The sequence below is a fragment of the Haemaphysalis longicornis genome, unplaced genomic scaffold (genome assembly GCF_048455015.1).
Source record: "Haemaphysalis longicornis isolate Haplotype H1 unplaced genomic scaffold, Haemaphysalis longicornis Haplotype H1 scaffold_13, whole genome shotgun sequence".
NCBI lineage: Eukaryota > Metazoa > Arthropoda > Arachnida > Ixodida > Ixodidae > Haemaphysalis > Haemaphysalis longicornis.
The window spans coordinates 61,792,018-61,816,294 of record NW_027526233.1 but is presented as its reverse complement, the minus strand read 5'-3'; the positions used below and the strand labels follow the sequence as shown (position 1 = coordinate 61,816,294).

The following is a 24,277-nucleotide window of genomic DNA, read 5'->3' as shown; positions in this document are numbered from 1 at the left end:
GACAAGGCGAGTGAATGAGACGCAGTCGCATCTAAAAGGTTATTACCAGAGGAAGCGTGGCAGCCACCCGTACGAACCACAACGCTTTTCTTGAAGAAACCATCCTCGCTCTTACATAAACGCATTAAATAATATTGTGGCTGTCTGGGTGCCTTATAAAACTTTTTGTAAGCGTAACCAATTTTAACGACGCGATAGCACAATCTTGGGCAGTAAATAAATACGTAAACTGTTTTAGAGGCAACGAATTATGATTTAAACGGGGTCATATTATTATCTTTATGAGGGCCTTAAAAGACAGGTTGCTCGAAATATGGGACAGTTGGTCAATCGTAATGGAATGTAATATGACAAAAAATAGTGGCAAGAATGTCCCCCCCCCATTAATTGTATTTTGGGACATTTAGGGCATTTCACTTTTACTGAAAGCTGTAAGGGAGTCACAGACTACACATTATAATATATGAAAAGCAAATATGGGTAAGTTGTTAAATTTCCTCTGCATTTATAAATTTTCATACATTTTAAATTCAAAATTTCATGGCCTCACGAAGCAGTAAAGCGTGAGCGGCCGTTTTGTTTATATACCTTCTTGAACCCCTTTATTCATAACAACAGTAATATTACAGTTATATTTGAGGTGGCTGCAGGCTATTTGGTAGGGTAACTTGCGTCGCTGTCACAGCCCGTTCTGACTGCGATTTCGTAGGTTGGATTTTGCCACTGTATTTTTTCAAATATTTTCACCCCCATTTCATCTGTGCGAGGTCATGTTTTCAGATCATCAAACATACAACACTCTTGTTTCACACCTTTAACACAGCTTTCAAGCTCAATGTCAACACTAGAAATTCTCGAGTGCAACTCGATGACCTTCTCCACAGTACATTCCTTCAAGTAAACGTCGGCGTACCTAGGGACGTATAAGTCAAAAATGCTCTCCCCGCTTTGCAGATAATTGTGACGGAATTGGTATTTTCTGATGACTCCGCACAAAATACTGACGGAGAAGTGGACAATTCCCTCAGCCACATTATCTACCACAACAGGTTGCTAAAACACCCGTCCACCTGGCGAGAAGGTGTCGATCTTAAATGTAGAAGGTCTCGTGCACTGGTGTTTACACGCAACCATTACAGGTGTCGTAAATGTAACAGGAGAGACGTACGACAACCTTGGCGGAATCGCTCCTCAGCCCCTTCGCCCGCAAACGTGAAGCACACGTACAACTTTCCCGCTCGTCGTGCCTAGAGTAAGAGTGCCTAATGTGGTGATGTAAAGTGCATGTGCAAAGTCGATTAGCACTGTTAATAGTGACGACGAAGGCTTCCTTTTTGCATTGTTTTCAGTTTAGCACGTAGCTTAACCAGCTTGCGCAGCCAATGACGCTAGCCCTTTGAAATGTATGGGCGGTAACGTTACACTAGAAAATACACAAAAACTACGTAGAGTGCCGCAAAGTCTTTCACGGTGTTTGTCTCACGCAACTTCTTGTTATAGGCGAGACATCACTTTGCTGCAGAAGTCGGTGAACTCACTCATGAGTCTACTCACTCAGACTCATTTGGACTCAAACTCACGCGTGAGTTTGAGTTTGAGTAAACGCGAGGCTAGTGTGGCATGGTGAGTTTGAGCTTGATGAGTTTGAGCCGAGTGATCCAGACTGAGTTTCAGTCTGATTGAGTTTGAGTACGCCTTAGAACCAGCGAATTCTAAGTCCATTTTTAGTTCTGAGTACATTTTGAGTTTGAGTCCATTTTGAGTTTGAGTCCATTTTGAGTTCTTAGTACATTTTGAGTTTGAGTCCATTTTGAGTTCTGAGTCCATTTTGAGTTTGAGTCCATTTTGAGTTCTCAGTACATTTTGAGTTTGAGTCCAATTTGAGTTCTGAGTACACTTTCAGTTTGAGTCCATTTTGAGTTCTGAGTAAATACATTTTGAGTTTGAGTCCAATTTGAGTTCTGAGTACACTTTCAGTTTGAGTCCATTTTGAGTTCTGAGTAAATTTTGAGTTTGAGTCCATTATGAGTTTGAGTCCATTTTGAGTTCTTAGTACAATTTGAGTTTGAGTCCATTTTGAGTTCTGCGTATATTTTGAGTATGAGTACAATTTGAGTTTGATTACATATTGAGTTTTGAGTACATTTTGAGTTCTTAGTACATAGGAGTTTTGAGTCCATTTTGAGTTTGAGTACACAAGAGTAACCTAGAAGACAGGTATGGTTGGCTAAGCTTCATGCGTCACTGTGGGCTCAGAATTCAGGTTACCTGCGGGTACGTCACCAATCGCGATCTGCATGATCGGTTTGGAGGGAGGGGGTGTCTAATTTTTTTTAAATGCAGAGCATTTCTTTAACTCACGATGTCACCCGGCGTTGTCGGCGTGCCTCGGCGTCCGCAACATCCGTTCCAGGTGCGCCCTCTCCCCCACTCCTCCTCGCCTGCTCTCCGCTGATCCTCGCGTGTTCTCTGCGTGCTGGGATCGCGTTCCTCAACGGGTGGGGCGCGCATGCGTCGTAGTTTGGCGCGGGAGCAACAACAGTTGTGGCGTGATCGTGACGTAGTCGTGACGTGATCGTGGCGCGGTCGTGCCGTGATGGGGCGGTTCTCGGCGTTCGCTCTCGCTGTCAATTTCTTTTGAACCAGATAAAATCGGGTATGCGCGGGTCTCCAATCCAGTCATCGCCTGCTCTCTCTTCAGATGCTGTCGTCGTAGTCAGCGTTGTACGGGACGAAATCAAGACCTTCAACCAGTGCTGCGACGCAATCCAACACCAACAACACCAACAACAATAACAACCAATAGCAACAACTCCAAGAACATTAACGTAACCCAACCTACTTAACGTCGTGCGCCCCCCAAAATGCTCTGCATTTGACCGTGCCCCTCACGATGGGGATGTTTTTGTTTTTTTTTACTTTCTTGTTGAATGTTCATGGCCATAAGCACTTGCTGTATACCTAATTTTCGCGGCTGGGCGCGTGAATGACAAATGACTCGTAAGGTCATAAAAAGGGTTGTCTTAACTTTTCCTCCTGACGGATCCACTAAGAGCGTTGGAAAGGGTGGTGGGAAAGCACACGGCGGCGCTGGCGTGCTGGTTGTTCGCCTGCTACTGTTAACGGCTTGATATACGAGGGGTCACAGAGGAAGAGATGAGAGCCGGGGGGATAATGGGGCGGGGGCTGTCCTCTCTACTGTTTCAAATGAATTATCTGGATTGACTGGGCAGCGCCCCTTAGGAGAGAATAATGACCACATTAGATTGGGTGAAAAGTGAAACTGATGACGCTAAGGCGTGTAAGGTATCAAATGAAAGGTCCGGATTAACGGAATCACGTGGGGTTAATAAAAAAAATACTTCCTGATTGTATTCATCAGGCAGTCATAATGAGTCACAGATTGGGTTAAAATTCAAAATGACGCTGCGAGGGCATGTGGGGAATCAAATTCAAGGTCTCGATGTGGGGAATTCATCGGGAACAAAATGACTTATGGATATATTATGACGTAGTCATGGTAAGTCATAGATTCGGTTAAAATTCAAGTTCATTGCGCTAGGGCGTGTGGCATATCAAATTAAATGTCTCGATTGATTGAAGGGTTTAACGTGCCGATGCAACGCAGGCTATGAGGCGCGCCGTAGTAGAGGGCTCCGGATTAATTTTGACCACCTGGGGATCTTTAAGGTGCCCCGAAATCTCGTGCACACGGGCGTTTTTGCTTTTCGCCTCCATCACAAAAGCGGCCGCCGCGGCCGGGAATCTAACCCGCGACCTCGTGCTCAGAAGAGCAACGCCTTAGCTACGGAGCCAAATTAAAGGTCTCGATGAGGGTAATCACGTGCTTCCTGATTATCATTATGACATTGTCAAAATGGGTCATAAATTAGGTTAAAATTCACAATGATGCCACTGTGTGTCTGGCGCATCAAATTGAAGGATCCGATAAGAGAAATCATGTGGGAAAAAAATGTGGTAGGGCTATATCACAGAGATAGTCATGGTTAGACATTGATTTGTTTAACATTCAAATTGATTCCGCTAGGATGTGATGGGTATCAAACTAATGGTCTTGATGAGCGGAATCACGTGGGAGAAATACAAAAATGCTTCCTGGTTATAACCATGAGATTGTCATGGCGAGTCTTATATTGGGGTAAAATTCGAAGTGACCCCGCTAGGGCGTGTAGGGTATCAAATTTACGGTCTTGACGAGGGAAATCACGTGATACAAATAAAAAAGGCTTCCTAGTTCGAATCATGAGATGGTCATTATAAGTCATAGACTGGGTTAAATTCAAGCTGAGGCCGCTGAAGCATGTGGGGCGTCAAATTAAAGGTTCCAGTTAGGGGAATCACGTCGGACACTTAAATACTGCGTTCTGGTTACAGTCATGAGAGTCATGGTTAGTTTGACTGGTATGAACTACATATGACCCTGCTAGGGTGTGTGGGGTATCAAATTAAAGGTCACGTCGAGGGGGATCACGTGGGACAAATAGAAAAATGTTTTCTGGTTATAATTATGAGGATATAGCAAAAGCTATACAGCAAAAGGTACACACTCACACTCACACGCTCACTCACACTCTCTCACTTATTCAAACTCACTCACTCACACTCACAATCTCACTCTCACTCTCACTCACACTCTCACTCACACTCACACTCACACTATCACACTCACTCTCACACTATAACACTCACACTCACACTCACACTCACACTCTCACTAACACTCACACTCACACTCAACTCACACTCACACTCACACTCTCCCTCACACTCACACTCTCATTCTAACTCCCACTTACACTCCCCCTCTCACTCACACTTACACTCTCACTCACACTCTCCCTCTCACTCTCACTCACACTCACACTCACTCTCACTCTCAATCTCAATCTCACTCTCACTCACACTCACACTCACACTCACACTGAGACTCCCACTCTCACTAACACTCTCACTATAACTCACTCCCACTCTCACTCACACTCACACTCTCGCTCTCACTCACATTCACACTCTCACTCACACTCACACTCAGACTCACACTCAGACTCAGACTCACACTCAGACTGAACTCACACTCTCACTCTCACTCACACTCTCAATCACACTCACACTCACACTCAAACTCTCACTCTCACTCACACTAACACTCTCACTCACACTCTCACTCTCACTCCCACTCACACTCGCACTCTCTCACTCACACTCTCACTCACACTCACACTCTCACTCACTCTCACACACTCACACTCAAACTCTCACACTCGCTCTCACACTCTCACACTCACACTCATACTCACACTCTCACTCAGACTCAACTCATACTCACACTCACACTCACAGTCACACTCTCTCTCTCACTCTCACTCACAGTCACACTCTCACTCTTACTCACACTGTCACACTTACACTCACTCTCACTCTCACACTCACAGTCACACTCTCACACTCACACTCTCAGACTCAGACTCACACTCAGACTCAGACTCATCTCACACTCACACTCAGTCTCAAACTCAACTCACACTCACACTCTCACTAACACTCACACTCAAACTTACACTCCCACCCCCACTCCCACTCTCACTCTCACTCACACTCACACTCTCACTCACACTCACACTCAATCTCAATCTCACTCACACTCACACTCACACTCAGACTCAGCTCACACTCTCGCTCACACTCACACTCTCATTCTCACTCTCACTCACACTCTCACTCACACTCTCACTCACACTCACACTCTCACTTTCACTCACACTCTGACTCACACTCACTCTCACTCTCAATCTCACTCTCACTCACACTCACACTGTCACTCACACTCACACTCACACTCACACTGACACTCTCACTCTCACCCTCACTCACACTCACACTCACTCTCAATCTCACTCACACTCACACTCAGACTCAACTCACACTCACACTCTCACTCTCACACTCTCACTCACACTCACACTCTCACTCTCACCCACACTCTCACTCACACTCACACTCTCACTCACACTCACACTCAGACTCAACTCACACTCACACTCTCAGTCTCACTCACACTCTCACTCTCACTCTCACTCACACTCACACTCTCAGTCTCACTCACACTCTCACTCACACTCACACTCATGCTCTCACTTTCACTCTCACTCTCACTCTCACTCTCACTCACACTCACTTTCTCACACTCGCTCTCACACTCTCACAGTCACACTCTCACTCAGACTCAACTCACACTCCCCCGCAGGGGGCATCTGCGGAAGCAGATGTTTGTTGTATGTGCGACACCACGGACCCCGAGCACCCACGTCTAGCCGTGCGTGGCAGAGCCGTGTCCGGGGAAAAGGGGAACCTGGTGGTTGAGCCAATGCCGAGTGTGTGGACCTTTAAGGCCCCTCGGCAAAGGCAACACACCACTTTGGCCCACGCTTCACGTAGACGGCACCTCCGGCCTGACCCGACCGGAGGGAATCGGCAGTCGCCTCTCCTGTTCTTCTCTACATCTTTTACTTTCCTATCCTCTTTCTAACAACTTTCCTGTCACCTTCTCTCTTCTTGGTTCTTCTCCTTTTCTTGGCGGCTAGGGTTAACCTGGTGTGGCTAACAACCCTGTGTTACGCCATATGTGGTTATAGCCGTGGTGTAAATCTGGCGCAGGCAGGCCTTGCTTGCAAGTACCTGTCGCGTCCCCTTGTTGTGCCCCGGGGTGGGCGGATGCACCACGGCCGAATAGAATTTATTAATTCATGGCTTCTTCAAAAACCCTCTCCAAACACGATCGGTCCCTGAAAAAGGGGCTGCACCGAAGTTTCCTTTCCACCACTCCCTGCAATCGCTGCCCCTAAACCGGACAACTACCCCCGCTTCCTAATAATCGAATCAACAGAAAAAGAAAACCCCATCACTTCCAAGTCCGTATTTCTGATCACGAAATTCCTTGAAAATATTGTGGGCAAATCTTATAAGGCTAAAAAACAAAGAACTGGTGAACTCCTAGTAGAACTGAATAATCAGCAACAGGCAACAAGTCTTCTCAACCAAACCCACATGGCCGATCTAGATGTCAGGATCACACCCCACCGCCGCCTCAACAGCTCGCAGGGTGTGATCTCTGAGACGGATCTCCTAAACGAGACAGACATCGACCTCCTCGAGGGCCTCAAAGATCAAGGTGTGACGGCAGTGAGGCGGATCACCATCCGGAGAGATAACAAAGAAATAGCCACGAAGCACATCATACCAACATTCGACCGATCCACACTTCCAGAACACATAAATGCAGGATTCATCCTTTGCCCAGTCCGTCCATACATTCCGAACCCGCGATGCTGCTTCAAGTGCCAGCGGTTCGGTCACAGCACTAACGCTTGTCGCGGAAGACTAACCTGCGCCAAATGCGCCCAGAACGATCACCCCACTGATAATTGCAACACACAGGTCTTCACCTGTGCCAACTGCCAGGGACCCCACCCAGCATACTCCCGCACCTGCGAAAAATTCCAAGTAGAAAAGAAAATCATAAACATAAAAGTAACCGAGAACATTTCCTTCCCGGAGGTGCGAAAGAGGTTCGTCTCTTTCCCCCTGGGGAGGTACGCAGACGCAGCTCGCCGGATGGCGGAGTGGCGTTCTGCTTCGGCAGGGACACAGCACTGCGACGCAGACTGTGCCCGGCCCCAGCCCCCCGCTGAGTTGCTGTTGGCAGCTCAATCCGTCACCGTGCCGCAGGGGGAACCTTCAGCGGTTGCGGTGGCAACCAACACGGTTGGGAGTGGTGCCGCTCCTTCCGGTTTCACTCCTCTGGCCCCCAGTTCACCTTATGGCACGGAGGAAATGGACGCGGAGGGACCGGCAGGTGCTTCCACCTCCGCCCCACCACCTGTGCCACCCTTGGCACCCCTGGCGGTCCTGGTCCCAGAAAAGGGCCCCCGAAAGGGTCCACAGTCCAAGGAGCCCGACAAGTCGGCAACTCCGAGGACATCTGAAGAGAAAATGGACGACAATCCCTTCGTCGCTGCTGCGCCGCGGAAGAGACGGGATCGGACGTCACAATCCCAAGAAAGAACGAAGCCAGCCAGAGTAACCGCCCCGAACGACACATAACCACACATTCGAGTCGCTACTAACATAAAATAATGGGAAAAGAAAATTTAATACAATGAAACTGTAGAGGCATGTTTAAGAACCTGGATGATGTATGCGAGTTACTGCACTCCAATCAGCCAAGTGTCATGTGTCTCCAGGAAACACACTTGAATAAAAAACACACAAATTTCTTAAATATATACCTGGTGTTCCGAAAGGACAGAGACGGCTGCACATACTTTTCTGGTGGTGTGGCCATCGTTGCCCGCAAATCCTTGGCATGTCACACCATCCAGCTGAACACTGTCCTAGAGACTGTTGCAATCCGAGTAATAAGTTTTAATAGGCTAATCACGGTGTGCTCCCTCTACATCCCACCAGACTATCACTTGTTGAGCTCCGAGTTCGAGGCTCTTGTGGATCAGTTACCTGAACCCTTCATCTTAATGGGTGACCTCAATGCACATAATCCTCTGTGGGGCTCTTCTAGAACAGATGCCCGAGGGCGCCTTATCGAAAAGTTCTTAACATCATCGGAAGCATGCCTGTTTAACAAGCAACAGCCTACATACTATAATATAGTGCACAACACCTACTCACAGCTTGACCTTGCTATTGGCTCTGCAGTACTCTTTCCATTTCTTGAATGGGGAGTGGACACAAACCCCTATGGTAGTGACCACTTCCCAACATCCTTAACATATATAGGTAAAGGGCCAAACAGTTCTCTTTCCCATAGTAGGTTCAACGAAGCTAGAGCGAACTAGAACACATTCACAGAAACATCTCAACTGCACTACACAGACATTAGACACCTACACGTAGAGGACGCAACCGAGCTCGTCACGGCGCACATCCTCGACGCCGCCGAAAAGTCCATTCCCCAGTCCTCCGGAGCCGTGCGGCACCCAAGGAGGCCCTGGTGGAATGACGACTGTCGGCAGGCGCGAGAGGCCCAGAACAAAGCTTGGGGTATCCTTCGCCGGTACCCCACATCAGAAAACATGATTTTATTTAAACGAACAAAGGCTTTCGGGAAGCGTGCGCGCCGACAGGCAAAACGAGAGAGTTGGCGCGCTTTTTTTACATCAATAAAATCCTACACATACACACGTAAAGTATGGACAAGGATACGTAAACTGAAAGGACAAAATACACATAGCCTGCCCCTGGTCAGCACAACAGGAGACACACTAGAAGACCAGGCTAATGCACTTGCACAACACTTCGAACACGTCTCCAGTTCATCACACTACACAGACACTTTCATGAAACACAAAACATCTGCCGAAAAGAACTCTCTACGTGACAAGAACAGATCAACTACGTCTTACAACTCTGAGTTCTCACTTTTTGAGCTGAGGGCCGCTCTCAACACTTGTAAGCCTTCAGCTCCAGGCGCAGACAACATCACATACACTATGATACAACACTTACACCAAGACACTTTAGAAACACTTCTACACCTATACAATAGAATATGGATTTCGGGGCGGTTACCTAGGTCTTGGAGGGAGGCCATAGTAGTGGCCTTCCTCAAGGAGGGGAAGGATCCCACCTCCCCTGCAAGTTATCATCCCATAGCCCTGACAAGCTGCCTCTGCAAGCTTCTCGAGAAGAAGATAAACAAGAGACTTGTATATTTCCTGGAATACAACGGTCTTCTCGAGAGCTGCCAGGCAGGCTTCCGGGCAGGGCGATCCACAAATGATCAACTCGTTGGCTTAGAATCATATATAAAGGATGCATTCCTTCATAAGCAGTAGTGCATTACGCTGTTCTTTGATCTTGAAAAAGCCTACAACACCGCTTGGCGCTACGGCATCCTCAGCGATCTGAAGTCGTTAGGTTTGTCGGGCAACATGCTAAACACACTTGGCAGTTACATGTCCAAGCGAACCTTTTGTGTGAGAGTTGGGTCTGCACTCTGTAGGGTTCATGTCCAAGAAAATGGCGTGCCTCAAGTTGGAGTTTTGAGCTGCACATTGTTATAGTGAAGATGAACTCGCTTGGAAAGGCATTGCCACCAACAATATCCTGTTTTATGTATGTAGATGATGTACAAATATCTTTTAAATCATGTAACATGTCTATCTGTGAACGGCAAATTCAGCTTGGTGCCAATAAATTAGCTAGCTGGGCAGACCGAAATGGGTTTAAACTTAATCCTGCTAAAAGCACCTGTGTTGTGTTTTCTAAATTGCGTGCGATCCGGCCCGATCCTGAGATCAAGCTGAACGGCCTATCAATTCCCTTTAAAAAGGGACACAAGTTTTTAGGAGTAGTGTTTGACGAAAAACTAACATTTATATCTCACATTAAACAACTTAAACATAAATGCCTAAAAACAATGAACATTTTAAAGGTCCTCTCACACCAAGCATACGGTGCAGACAAACAACTCCTGCTGCGTGTATTTACCAGCTTAATAGGTTCAAGATTGGACTACGGGAGTGTGGTGTATGGGTCAGCAACAAAAACCACATTGAAAATGATGGACCCATTGCTGCACTTGTGGCTTCGGCTCGCGTCAGGTGCGTTTCGCACTAGCCCGGTCCAGAGCCTGTACGCTGAGTGTGATAAATGGTGCCTAAAACATCAGCGAATCTACATAGACCTATTATATGCTTTTAAAATTTCATCAATTAGTAACCATCCTTTGAAACCAGTATTTAACAATACTTACTCATTGCAACTGTTTTTAAATCGTCCATCTGTTTCTGTACCTTTCTCCCTTAGAGCGAGGAAGGAAGCTTCTGACTTTGACTTCTCGTTTTTAGACTAATACAATTCATCGTTTACGGACCTTTTACCACCGTGGCATCTCCGCCCAGTTCCTTGTGATACATCTTTTACGCAAATCCAGAAGAACCGGGTTCCACAAAGTGCGATTCTGCAGCACGTTTTGTCCCTACAGCAAAAGTATCAGTGTTTAGAATTTTATAGCGATGCCTCAAAGACTGCTTCCGCTGTGTCTTCTGAGGCACACGGATCTCTAAGACTATGAATTTACTTAGTAGTATCTTCACGGCAGAGGCGTATGGCGTGCTCCTCATTCTGAATCACATCCTTCAACATAAAATACCCAAATTCATCGTTTACACAGATTCTTTGAGTGTTGTGCGCGGGCTATCATCTGGAAAGTCTTCTAAAAATTATGCGATCAACCTTCTTTTTAAGACCATTATGTCCGCGTACGCCTCAAATCTCGAAGTGATTGTGTGCTGGGTTCCGGGCCACTGTGGGATACGCGGAAATGAGCTGGCGGATGAAAGTGCCGCCGCTGCTGCACTGACGACCACAGTGGATATAACAACACTACCTTACACAGACCTCAAGCCACACATCAGACAACTTCGTAAAACATGGCAAACACAGTGGAGCAAACTGACAGAGAACAAACTACACCTAATAAAACCACACTTGGGACGATACACAACAGACACACACAACAGATTCAACGAAGCTACACTAGCCAGATTACGGATAGGCCACACACATGCTACACACTCCCACCTGCTCACTGGATCCCCAAGACCTCTGTGTAGCAGGTGTGGAGAACACCAATCCGTAACCCACATCCTAATTCAATGTAACGCACTCTCCACAACTCGACGCAAACACTTCCCACAGCTATACAGACAACATATCCCACTCCACCCCTGACATTTTTTAGCCGACAATGCTACAATTCCTTTTAAGTATGGTGCGAAGTTTTTAAAAGAGATTAATTTTTTACAGCTCATTTCATACTACACGTTACAACCTGGCCCTCTACACCAGCCATCTCATTTGTTTTTAAACAGCTTCTGCTTCACTTTAGTTTACAATTGTAATTTTAATTCTCATCGCTTTTATTAAATCACAATTGTTTCTGGCGCTCTTTGTCCTCGTCGGCCTTGCGCCATAAAAAGACAATCATCATCATCATCAACTCACACTCACACTCTCACTCTCACTCACACTCACACTCACACTCTCACACTCACACTCACACTCTCACTCTCACTCACACTCACACTCATACTCTCACTCTCACTCTCACTATCATTCACACTCACAATCACACTCTCACTTTCACTTTCACTCACCTCTCACTCTCACTCTCACACTTTCACTTTCACTCACACTCTCACACTCACTCTCACACTCTCACACTCACACTCTCACTCACACTCACACTCAGACTCACACAACTCACACTCACACTCAACTAACACTCACTCTCACTCACACTCTCACTCTCACTCTCACACTCTCACTCACACACACTCTCACTCTCACTCTCACTCACACTCACACTCATACTCTCACTCTCACTCTCAGTCACACTCTCAGTCACACTCTCACTCTCACTCACACTCACACTCACACTCTGACTCACACTCTCTCTATTTTTCACTCACACTCTCACACTCACGCTCTCACACTCACTCTCACTCTCACTCACACACTCTCACTCTGACACTCTCACTCTCATACTCTCACTATCTCAATCTCTGTGAGGCCATTTGAGTTCTGAATTCATTTTTAGTTCTCAGCCCATTTTGAGTTCTGAGTTCATTTTGAGTTTTGAGTACATTTTGAGTTTTGAGTTGATTTTGATTTGAGTACATTTTGAGTTGTGAGTACATTTTGAGTTTTGAGTACATTTTAAGTTTGAGTACATTTTGAGTTTTGAATACATTTTGAGTTTTGAGTTCACTTTGAGTTTGAGTACATTTTGAGTTTCAGTACATTTTGAGTTTTAGTCCATTTTGAGTTTGAGTACACTTTGAGTTTGAGTACATTTTGAGTTTTGAGTCCATATTGAGTTTGAGTACATTTTGAGTTTGAGTACATTTTGAGTTTGAGTACATTTTGAGTTCTGAGTACATTTTGAGTTTGAGTCCAAGTGAGTTCTGAGTTTTGCGCTCAATGTGAGTTTGATTTTGAGTGAGCGCAGATGTGCTGCTCAGCATTAGGTCTGAGTTTGAGTGAGTGGTGATTCGAAAAAAAAATTGTGAGTGAGTTTGAGTGAGCCGCGCCAACTTTGCCTCGGTATGCTTTGCTGCAATGTTTTTGTAGGTTCCTGAGAGGTAGACGTTTTGAGCGAGAAAGCTTTGTGCGTTCAAAAGCTTCCACCCGACACGACCCACCCACACCTTCAGATGCTGTGAGCCCCACTGCTTCTTTGCCTTCTTCATGCCCCTCGTGGGTTATCCTGCTCCATGTTCTTGATTGCGTTTATCATTTCGCAACGGCCAAGATATCTCGGTAGTTAGACCGCCTATTTATCGCCTGGGTACTCGGTGGCATGTACGCTCTATGTGGCAAATAATTCGACCGCTTGGGCAGCGTCCTACTATTTCGTAGATGTTACTTTTAGCTCCCACACAGATCCTAATTTTTTTCTACACACGCGTATTGTAACAATATCTGTGCGAAAAGTGCTGTTGCTGCGTTTTAATTGAGATTACTTCGCCTTAAAAGTGATTTTTACCCATTTTTGGTTTCGGACGACTGTATATTTGACGGAACAAGCAATCGTTGTGACCTTACTGCAAGGTTCGTTGCTCAGTGTGCGTTTTTCTCTTGCTGCCACCAGCGATGTTTTAAGTAGTGATGCACCGCCAGAAATGAAGGCATTTTCATAATCGGCCTCTTCATACACGCTTACTAAGACTACGATATGTTGGGGTGGGTGTTGAATTTCAATCCATCAGTGATTGCAGCAGTTCTAGAATGAGTTTTCCAATCTCGGAACAAAGCATAATATATTCCAGTTAGGTTGTGTGGGTAGATGCTGTTGTCAGTTTACAAACATACAAGCTTGTTTCAGCCACCGCGTCTACATTTCTGTGAAGAGATAGAATAGACATAGCCATTCATTTTAGATGACAAATGTTGCAGTGATTGAGGGCTGAATATAGCAGCTTGTACTTTGCAAAACACTCCATAGTGGCTTCGGGCGTTTGTATTTTTCGATTTGTATTATATTTATATAGTGACATACCTAGAGGTATGTTCTCTGACGGTATTTCAATACTTAATTTCTTCGCTGCAAGTGATGATTTCTGCGATATTTCTGCTTTTAACATGGCATAGTTCCTCTAAATGGCCCTAAGCAATTGGTGCTAAATCTTGTAAGCTTCAGTTCTATTGTGACTCAAAAGTTTCACGCAGCTCCTTCAGCTCGTTCAGCTTGTTCTGTCCTACGCATCCGTTGTGAAAGTCGTCACCTTCATTTGTTTATATGATGTCAAAGCAGTACATGGTTAACCTGGGTCCATCGGCCATGCACACAAACGTTTGGGGCAATGGCTGGCATTGCATACCAGGCAGGGCTACTGGCGCTCTGCGTGTAAAAGCAGATGCAGGGCTCTTACTGCTACTTCGTCTGCCAACACATCAGAACTGGAAACCACTGAAACGCGGCCGGCCATGCTGAGGAACGTCAAGGCCACCAACCGTTCTCCTGTCAGTATATTGATGACCCAGGTAACCATTGGCGCGACATAGTTTCTTCGCTTGACATGGATTGCTATTGTAACAAGACAGGAGTTAGGCCAACGCAAGGTGTGGCGTTATACACGATACGAGAAAATAGAGCTTTCCTTGAACGTGCTTAATTAAAATAGGGAGCAGGGTTCGCAGCATTTTTTCATGTCTCGGATAGACAACACTGCCGAGGCTGTATTTTAACTTTCAGCGCGAGACGTTTATAGAATACAGGCTTGCTAAATGAATGTTTTGTTCACCGGAAGTCTACCAGACCGATACTGCCGATACCACCATAGTCGCATTCCAATGGAAAGATGTTTTAGACTACAGGCCTATATGGCTGCCTCTGTCCTGCGATATTCATTTTACCTAAATGAGGTTGGGATACACGTTTCACGGTGAAAGAAGGATTTACGCATTCAAATATATTAGCGTCACTATATGTAACGCATTTTCAGTTTATTATTCACAGGCGCACGCGGTTGAAGATCAGTTGAGGTAAAATAAAGTTTCTGGGAGAATGAATATGTTACTGTGGAATGACCCCGAAACCTCAGAAAATATATTTTCCGACACCTTTTACCTAAATTATGTATCACCTCCTTGTCATGCGATAAACGGATTGGCTTCCCGTATCTCTCCAATAATTGGAATCGCTTCAAATCTTTCACATCGCTTCAAGGTGGAATATTAACGGGCTTGAAAAAGTTTAAAGAAGTGTGAATAAGCGTGGTGAGTATTATCACTCTTGGAGCATTCCGTGTATATGCTTTGAATTTTGATTTCTAGGCAAGGTATTGTCAAAACATTTTCTCGTCGATAATCTGCTTGTGATACTTCAACGTTTTTAGAACTGACAATTAAATCAAGTTGGGAGGGTAATAACAAGTGGCGGGTATTTGACAGTGAATGTCATTTAGAATTGGAGACTTTAAGAAGGTTTTCTTTTCAAAGGGCAGTGAACTGATTTGCAAACTTTGTGTGATTGCTTGCGAAAGCTGTACACTGGGGTCTCTAAGATGTCTTTCGACTCCTCTCGCTGCGCTTAGGCGACTTGATTTAGTAGAGAAATCAATTCGAAGGTCCTGCGCTCCTCTCTGCACCTTCCTTTCTGTACTCCCATCACCTTTCGCCTGACGCTCCGGGCAGATGACTTGGCTTTACTGCACTACAAAATGGACCGCCTACTCTCCGACCTAATCAGTCAGCCAAGCGTTAAGTCGCCGGGCTGGCGTCGCGTCGACGCATTTCGTTGGCTCAGTTGACACGAGGCAATGTGCGCCTGAAAGAATGTGCCTTTATATTTTTAGCTTCTTGACAGAATAGAGCTCTAAATTCAAGAAGCTCTATACAAGCGCACATGCAACGCTTTCCTGAGTGGAACTCCAGTAGAACAATGTAAGGCCAAATGGATGCGAAACAGGAGTCAGCGAAGTTGATAAAGACACTAAGGATATAAAATCAACGAAAAAATTTTTGTACAGCGTAAAACGAAGTGGTGAAAACAATTTGTTTTGCGCTAGGTGAACTCGCAAAGGTGCCGGTAGCTCGACCCCACATTACCCATCGCTATTCCATGCCTTTGATAGAGATATGATATTTTGGGGGATAAGTGGACCCGAATGTGGGGAGGTTCATTCAAAAATAGAGATATAAGCTGGTGGGAATGATAAAACTAAATAAAACTGTAAATAGGCTATGTGAAACATATTTCATTTATCCATTCCAGGCAGCGCTGTTTTTTCGCGGAGTAGTTTGGAGCATTACGTGCAGTGTGTTGCCGTTCGAAAGTTCAAATTTCGGATAGCACAATTTTGAAAACGATTTATCGTTCTTTGGTTAACATATTATATACTCACTTCAGCATTTTTTCTTTGTTACGTGCATTGCTGCACTAGTGTGTTCGCGGAACGCGTGCAGACTGACACTGACGCGCTGGCAAGCTCTAGTTGGCGGAGTGTCGCCATAAGCATGTGCTGCTTGCAGGCACACTGGTGAATTAGGCAACCCTTGTCTCGTGTGAAAACGCCTTTTACAATAAAATCGAGGCGACCGCAAAAGGTTCTGGCATTGCGCGTTGTATTTCATAGTCTCTTGTGACTCCGACGGTGTTAATCCACAGCGTACGCCTGAATTAGTGATTGATCCACTCCAAGCCGTTTTGGCAGGCTTTTCTGAGACATTGTTGAGCGAACAAAATGGCAGAAGCATGGTGTGCCGATTACTCAGATATCGAGAATACGCAGCCAACAATCCGTAGAATGCCGAGCATGTTGCTCTACAGAAAAAGAACCGCAACTTAAAACCCAAGAGAAGCCGAAAGTAATATCCGGCATTGTACAATCACATCGCATGTTGTAAGCGCATCACTGGTATTAGTTCTCGCAGCTGCAATAAAGTCGCACGGTATAATTCTTCTGTCAGGTTTTAATAATTCAATACTGCTTTGTCGACTGGATAAACGAATAAAATTGTGTTTATTTGAGCCAGCCTAAGCAATGCAAGCAAAAGGAAAGTTCCACAAATCTACTCAAATGTCCCTTAAAAGCGAGAATATTTCACACAATTTCTAGTTATTGGGTGCTTTTCTTCGTGCACTTGCCTTTTATTCATGCCGGACTGGCCATATTGCTTTCATGGGAATTATTTCAGCTTTGTAAAAATGTTTTGTTTCAAACTTAGTTGCTGCGACTGTATTAGTCCGCTCGTTCCAAACTTATTTTAAAGTCAGACGTGGACGTTTTAGTCGGCAACTCGACGGCGTCTTTCAGCGCGTTTAAGGGTTAAAACGTTCTTTATTGGAGATTGGATTAGGGGAACGTATCAAAGAGCTGTGCTGTCTTTGGCATGAAGTATACTCTAGGACCGCTGTTTTAGGTTTCTACCCTGAATGTCTTTTAGTTCAGAAATGCTTCTTGCATTGTTCCAAGAAAGACTGCTCATGCGCCTGTGTCGGTACCGTTATGTGCCCGATGATGACATGTTTTAAATAATTTTATAAAACGTCGTATCGTATAAAAACAGGAGTTCCTGTTAGACAGTTCACTTAGTTACGTCCTTGTACTCACCCAAGTGCCTAAGCTGTGCGTCCCCTTAGCTAGACAAGAATCCCATCTGTTAGAGCTCAGCGAAGGCAATAATGAATACGTATTGTTCTATGTATTTAAATAGCAGCAATATTCTCTTGAAATAGCATGCAGCCTTAGTGAAAGGGGGCGTGCGCTGTGAAGCCGGTGTTTTCCCTCGTATTGACGAACAGTACTCATTCTGTAACAGTGAGCAACTTTATATTTACACTCGTGGGGACAATTCAACGCTATGTTGTTCAGATAGTGGTCATTGCTCTAATTAGGGGGTGCTTACAAAGTAACATTGAATATGTTCGTGTCTATAAACCCACAGCCTAACTAGGATCCAAATCATTCTTGGAACGATTGGATATCATTGCACAACAGCGACGCCCGAAAACACAAAAAAGCTGTTGTAGGTACAGATCAGCTAATGCAATCGGTATTTCTGTGGGGCGATATAGGCGAACTAGTAAACCACTATCTGGGCCACGCAGAAATCGATCGCAGCGAAAAGGTGGGGTATTTTGTCTATAGTATATCTTGAATATTTGCCAATAGTAATTAGAATATGTGCACGTTATACCAAAATGCCTTACCTCAAACGTTGTAGGATGTGAAAGATAAAACATTATAAAGTTCTTAGCTTACCGTTTATGCTGTCTTCCCGTTCGATCTGGCAACGAAGTATTTGGTCGGCATCACCTTCGTTTTGTTCTGTCGCATTGAGTGTGTAAGGTAAAAAGTAAAGTCATGATTACCGAAGCGAACAATTATGTATGCGCATGCTATTAAAGATATACGCTTTCGCGCTACAAGACAGGTGGTTTATCGGTGAAATTGCCTAAATTGCTTACCTTCATGTGCTGAAAACCTCACTTGCCATCTTCTTGATTCGGCGCTCTCAGCCACTGCAGTGAAACAAAATATCACTCAACCCATTGATCACTTTTGCCACCATCTACTTATTTCAACTATCATTTCCAGTGAACCTGAGTAGGCTAATGATGTTCTTGTTTACTAATCACACTGATGATGATAGGCAGACATGCTTTTCCTTACGTAATTTCTCTAAATGGTGACATTTCCAGTGCTATCATTTGAGCCTCCTATCTTATAACAATTCCCGCTGTAGTTTTGTCTTATCTAGAATGCAAATGTGCTGAAGAACCGGGAGCTCAGAGATATATAGCCAAATAACATACAAACTTCTGTAGTTGCGCGTAAAAATGAAACTATAGGCACTGCCAATGATAAAACTCTCAGCTATTCTTGCGAAAGGTAGTACCAAGACGACATTTTCAGCTAATCCGAAAGCGACAACCAAAAAACCAACACAATGAAATCGACGAATTGAGGGATCTCGACCTTAACTAGTAAGTAAGTTCAACGTTTACAGAAAACAAGTTTTCGAAATTGGTTGCTTCCAATATAACTAGTATAAAATAACTTCGATCTTCGAACCACCCTTGGCGAATGAATCTGTTGACGAGCCGTACTGGCGCTCTTAAGCGATTGCAATTGACTAAGTGAACACGTGTAACATTGCAGCTCTACCTAAAGGGGAAATAGTTTTGCATAAAAATAAAAAAACGGTGACAAAAGAAACAATTTAACGATACTGTTAGGTAAATGAGGAGTACTTGCAAACCAAAGGCGTTTAATGCACAGCCATCAGTAGGGGTCCCATTCATCGACACTGCTGAATTTTAGGTCTCAGGACTTCAAGTCAGAATGAAACATAAAGGTGTCAGTTTTTCTTAAGACGGATCTTTCAACAGCGAATTTTAAAATAAACTTCTCTCTTTGTCTTTTTAAGCCACCAAATTCCACTCCAAAGGGTGGAAAATTTTTAAAGCTTCATTGCAAGCAGAATAAATTCCACGCAGTGCACTATACAGGAGTGCAAGGTTGCGCTCCAGCGACCTATGCCAGAAATACACAAAATACAGATGAACGAAGAACGTGCTAATGTGGGATACTTTATTTATGACTCTCGAATACAATGAACATTTGGAATGATGTTATGCCTTATCTTTAGACCAATTCCGTAATTTTGACGGCTTGAGATATCAGAGGAATTTTGATTCATTTAGTTACTGAACTTGCGTTACAAAAGCCTACACTCGGATGAGAATGGTCGTTCTCCAACATCAACAAACATCAGATGTACATGTGAGAAGGAAACGCAATGTCAAGGTGTCATGCACATATGAATAATTCCTGGGTAGACGCTTCTGGCTTACTTTTTCCGATGGGTCCATACAATTCAAGAGGGTAGCAAGCACGTCTCAAAATTTTTTCGGGAATAATTTACAGGCCATTTGATATGTTTTTAGTGTAGTTTGACGGGCGATGTAACGTTGTCAGTCACCTTTACTTCGAATGGGTCGTGAAAACATTTCGGTTTTCTTTGCCACAGGTTCGACTCTTTATGTTACCTCTCAACAACCAAAACCCTAAGTTTATATTTGTCGCTAGAAACAAGTTAGTGCACGGAGCGGTATTTGGCTGTATAACATGCGTCGTTTGAGAAGTTGTGTCTCTGAATTTTTAGGCCTGCATCACGCTCCACGCTAACGTGCAATGAGAAAGCAGCAACAAAGTGCGGCTTGTACAAATAATGTTTTACATTTTACAGGAATATTCAATTATTTGCTGTGATGCCAACGCTCAGAGATAACATTACTGGCGCTTTGTGAACGTCAAAATTTCAGTCAGGCCATGTCTCTTTTTTGGTAGTCGGGGGGTGCCGGAAGAGATCCTAAGAGGTTTAGCATCGTGATGAGTTCGAAACCTTACATTTGCTGTAGTGTGTTCTGGTAAACACCCCAGCGCTTTTGTGTTCGCCTTCCTGAGCACGCCCTTAATCTGCGACGGTTTAGTGAGTTATTTGATTCCCTGAGTCCTCTTGCCCCTCTTTAAAGGAACCATGAAGACAAAACACAAGGTTGGTTTATTAAAAAAAATACAAGTTTGGTTTATTTAAAAGACGGCCTCGTTAGAATCATACTGACACCAGTTTTAACGTAAACTTCGCAAAAATAAGCGATATAATTAGAAAAAAAATGACCTTGCTACGGGCCCCGTCGCATGACCAATGTGAACTGACTCCGTCAAGCCGCTTCTGTTGGCTTTTTGTCCGCGCTCCTGACATCTGAAGTTATCGTCCCTAGTAATATCTGTATTTCGATGTCGCATAAACTTGACTTGACTTGACCCACTCGCTCATTTCTCGCAAGAGAACCTATGATGACAAAAACCAGAATGCTCTGCGATTGGCGTAGGCCGGCAAAAGCAAACGCAAATTAGGCTGAGCTTATAAGCTTACAGATCGAGCTGTTTGTGCTTAAATTTAGGGCGCATTCTTTTTAAGCAATAAGAATGGTGGGACAAACACTGGAAGTTACGAAAGAAAACGTAAACATAGAAGTACCCATGCGTACTGCTGTGGGTACTGCGCGCAATATGCTTGGTTTAGCTGCACAGCACTGCGGGGCTTTGGGATTGTCTGAGACGAGTGGCCGATTGACGCAAGAAACCGTGCCTTACGTGACCATATTTGTCGAGCGGGGAATATGTTTCAGGAAAGGATTAATTTCTCCCGGAACAAAAACAAGCCAGGTTTAAATACGGTCAAAAACAAACGGCTTGCCACGATATGGTGGCGCCATCTAGGTTCGGTAACGTAAACAAACGCGCGAGTACCTCGATTAAAGCGCTGCCATACAGTGTGGAGACAACCTTTGACCGGTCCCGTGCTGCTGCAATTGGGTCAACATGTTCAACGGGTTGTTCCTTTTGTTTCCCATTATACCCAGCAGCGCGAAACCGATAAGATGATTGAAACTTCGCCAGTACACCGCGTTGCGGCGATCATTTTAGCGCGGTTTTGATACAACGACTTGCTTCGTCGGCGATCGAGTGACCCCAAGTGGTAGCGCCAGCGTATACGTGTCTCCACCCTGTACGGTGGACGCTTGAATCAAGGGATCCTAGTCTGCAGAGCGGTCGGTTCTGGTGATGTCATTGCAGACCACGAAAACACACGCTTTAGCAGGAAAATCAAAATTTTAACGTACATTGAATTATTTCTCAGTAAAGAAAACATCGTTTGTACCCGGACGGGAATGGGGGCACTATAAAATTCGAAATCTTTCAATAAAATAAACTTGTCTTTTGTCCTCATGGCTCCTTCAAATGACAGACACATGTGCGAGGAGCGGCACATTCCCGCTTGTGTTTTGTCCATCTCAAAAACCGGCTGTGTAGACTTCACGCCTGTCCCTGGACACTCCCGGGTAGGTTTCTAAGAGGAATCGGGCTTCCGTCGCTACCCGGGCATTTGTTTGCCCATTCATGTCTTGTTCATCGACTGGGTTTGGTACTCGTTTGGCCTATGCGCGATTTCCAGTGGGTGGTTAACGACGTTGTTTTAGTGTCTAACACCACGCAATATTCAGTTTGAGGATGGCATGTTACGGGTATTATTACAGTGGAACCCGGATAATACGACTTTCAAGGCACCGCGAAAAAGTGTCGTATGATTGGGGTGTCGTACGACCGTGGGTGCAGCTAAATGCAGGCTTTGTAGACAGTTTCACGCGACAGATGGGCTAAGAACTTATTTAAAGTACTATATTTAGCGTGTTCTCGCATGATTTGAAAACATTTTTCTAAAAATGCAAGTTGAAAAAAGAAGAACCGTCTATGTTTTGCGCCCCTCAACTCCAGGGCATCATAGCTATCCCGCTAGCCAACAGCCGCGCGCTGCCCGAAACCCGTGCCATTCGGCAAGATTATTTACAGCCCGCTATCAGCGCGCCTTGCGTGCGCGAGATCAGGCCGACATGATCGAGCAAACCGAAAGGGAAAAAGGCGAGTGCGAAACGGCCAAGGCTAAGCGAAACGAATGATAGTACATGCGGAGTACATGTGGAGACACTCTTTGAATGGTCCCGTGCTGGCGCTATTGGGTCAAACTGCTTAACACGTAGGCGTTTTCCTGTCCCACAAGACCAAGCAACGCGAAATAGATAAGATGATTCAAACTTCGGGAGTAAGACGTTTTGCAGAGAAACTTAAAGCGTGGGTATGCTACAGCGCCTTGCTGCGGCGGCCAGCGAGTGACCCAACATGGCGGAGCCAACGTAAGCATGTTTCCACCCTAAAGGTGGGCAATCGCGTATTTGGGCACCCTGCCAAAAATGAAGCGGAGTGGAAACCCTGCTTTCAGAGACACTGATAAACAGAGAGCAGAGCGAGGGGGAAAGAGCGTTGTGAAAGGAAGAAACTTGTATGGAGCGGGCAAGGAAAGCAGGTGTTCTGTCATCGCAAGGGGTTGCGTCATAGCGTTTTCGCATTCGTCAGCGGCTCGATCGGCGCTTCAAATTCACGCTTCCGCTAGCCACCTGAACCCTGAACTATGAATTATCGCGGTTGGCGCATTGTCGTAATGCTGCTGCGTGGGGCCGTCGAAGGTTACCTCCCGCCCACGAGTACCCGCTTGCTTGCGTCTGTTCAGCAATGGTCTCACCTGAAACCGATCCTTTGCACATCAAGCAGTATCAAACGGGGGTTAAGAATAAGGATGGGGACGAGGCAACGAAGCGGCGTTAAATATTTGAAAAAACGCCGCTTTATCAGCGCAGGGTCATTCGTACGAAGTGGACAGCCTGAACCCAAGCGTCATATCATCGGGGTGTTTATGTATTGTTTCTAAGGGGAGTTTACCGGGACTGCGAAGATGCGTCGTAAAAAGCGGGTTGTCGTAAGACCGAGGGACGTGCTAGCGGAGTTCCACTGTAGAATATAAAATCGTGGCTGTTTTCTTCGTTTAAAGAGCTTTGGCTGCTCAAGAAGTTCGGCTGTCCTAGCTCTACTGAACATTCGGCATACTTTTTTAAAGTGCAAATCGATCCGCAATGTGATCTTTCTATTTTATTTTTGTGTTCCATTTGTACTGGAACTTTAGTGTTATTTTTGGTACGTTTCATGTTTAAATTGTTTTTTTTCTGTGGGTTTCTAACAGCTTGCAAAAAAGCGCGAGCACCAAGGAGTTTAGTCACGATTATGCATGATACTCCTTGCCCTGTATCAATTCGTTCGTGAGGTAAATGATGCTTTTTGAATACGGGGATCCAGGTTTTGTACATGGCATGAATCGCCTTGCAGGTGGTGGCACCATCGCTCCAAGATCGTAAAGAAGAAGTCGGGCCCACTGGTGTTGCACTTCAATGTTGAAGGGCGGCTCAAACATCCTTTTCTTTCGTAGAGCTTGAACCAATCGTGTCGGGCTCACCAAAAGGTGTTCCTGTGGATCTGTTTAAAAGAGAAACATTTCATAACTAATTAGCATACACCAAATCACATGTGTCCTTTGATGTTCTAAATGCTATTGCTCTTGAGGAGAAGCAATTAAGGAAATTTCTGATTCCTAATTGTGCCCCGCATTTCTGTTTGGTCTATGTTTTCCAAAACATAATCACGTAGTCGATGTGGGTAACCTAGTGCATCATTGGTAGACACAGAAAAGAAAAAAAAACACGTAGAACGTTTGCGGCCGCCGCAACAGCTCTTTTCATGACGTCATACTGATGTTACGGAATGTAGCACAATTTTAA

At 45.0% G+C, this 24,277-nt stretch overlaps 1 protein-coding gene across 1 annotated transcript in view; it reads right to left on the bottom strand.

Annotated features, from left to right (window-relative positions):
• The window catches only part of LOC144164303 (caspase-14-like), a 55,555-nt gene extending 31,601 nt beyond the window's left edge, over positions 1-23,954 (bottom strand). The window contains exons 1-3 of the mRNA XM_077694802.1: positions 23,808-23,954; positions 18,512-18,565; positions 18,306-18,371 (exon numbers count right to left, since the gene is read on the bottom strand). Coding sequence (XP_077550928.1) covers positions 18,306-18,371; positions 18,512-18,565; positions 23,808-23,913 — 226 coding nt within the window. The 5' untranslated portion in view covers positions 23,914-23,954. The remainder of the gene's footprint in view (positions 1-18,305; positions 18,372-18,511; positions 18,566-23,807) is intronic.
• Between the last annotated feature and the right edge of the window lie 323 nt (positions 23,955-24,277).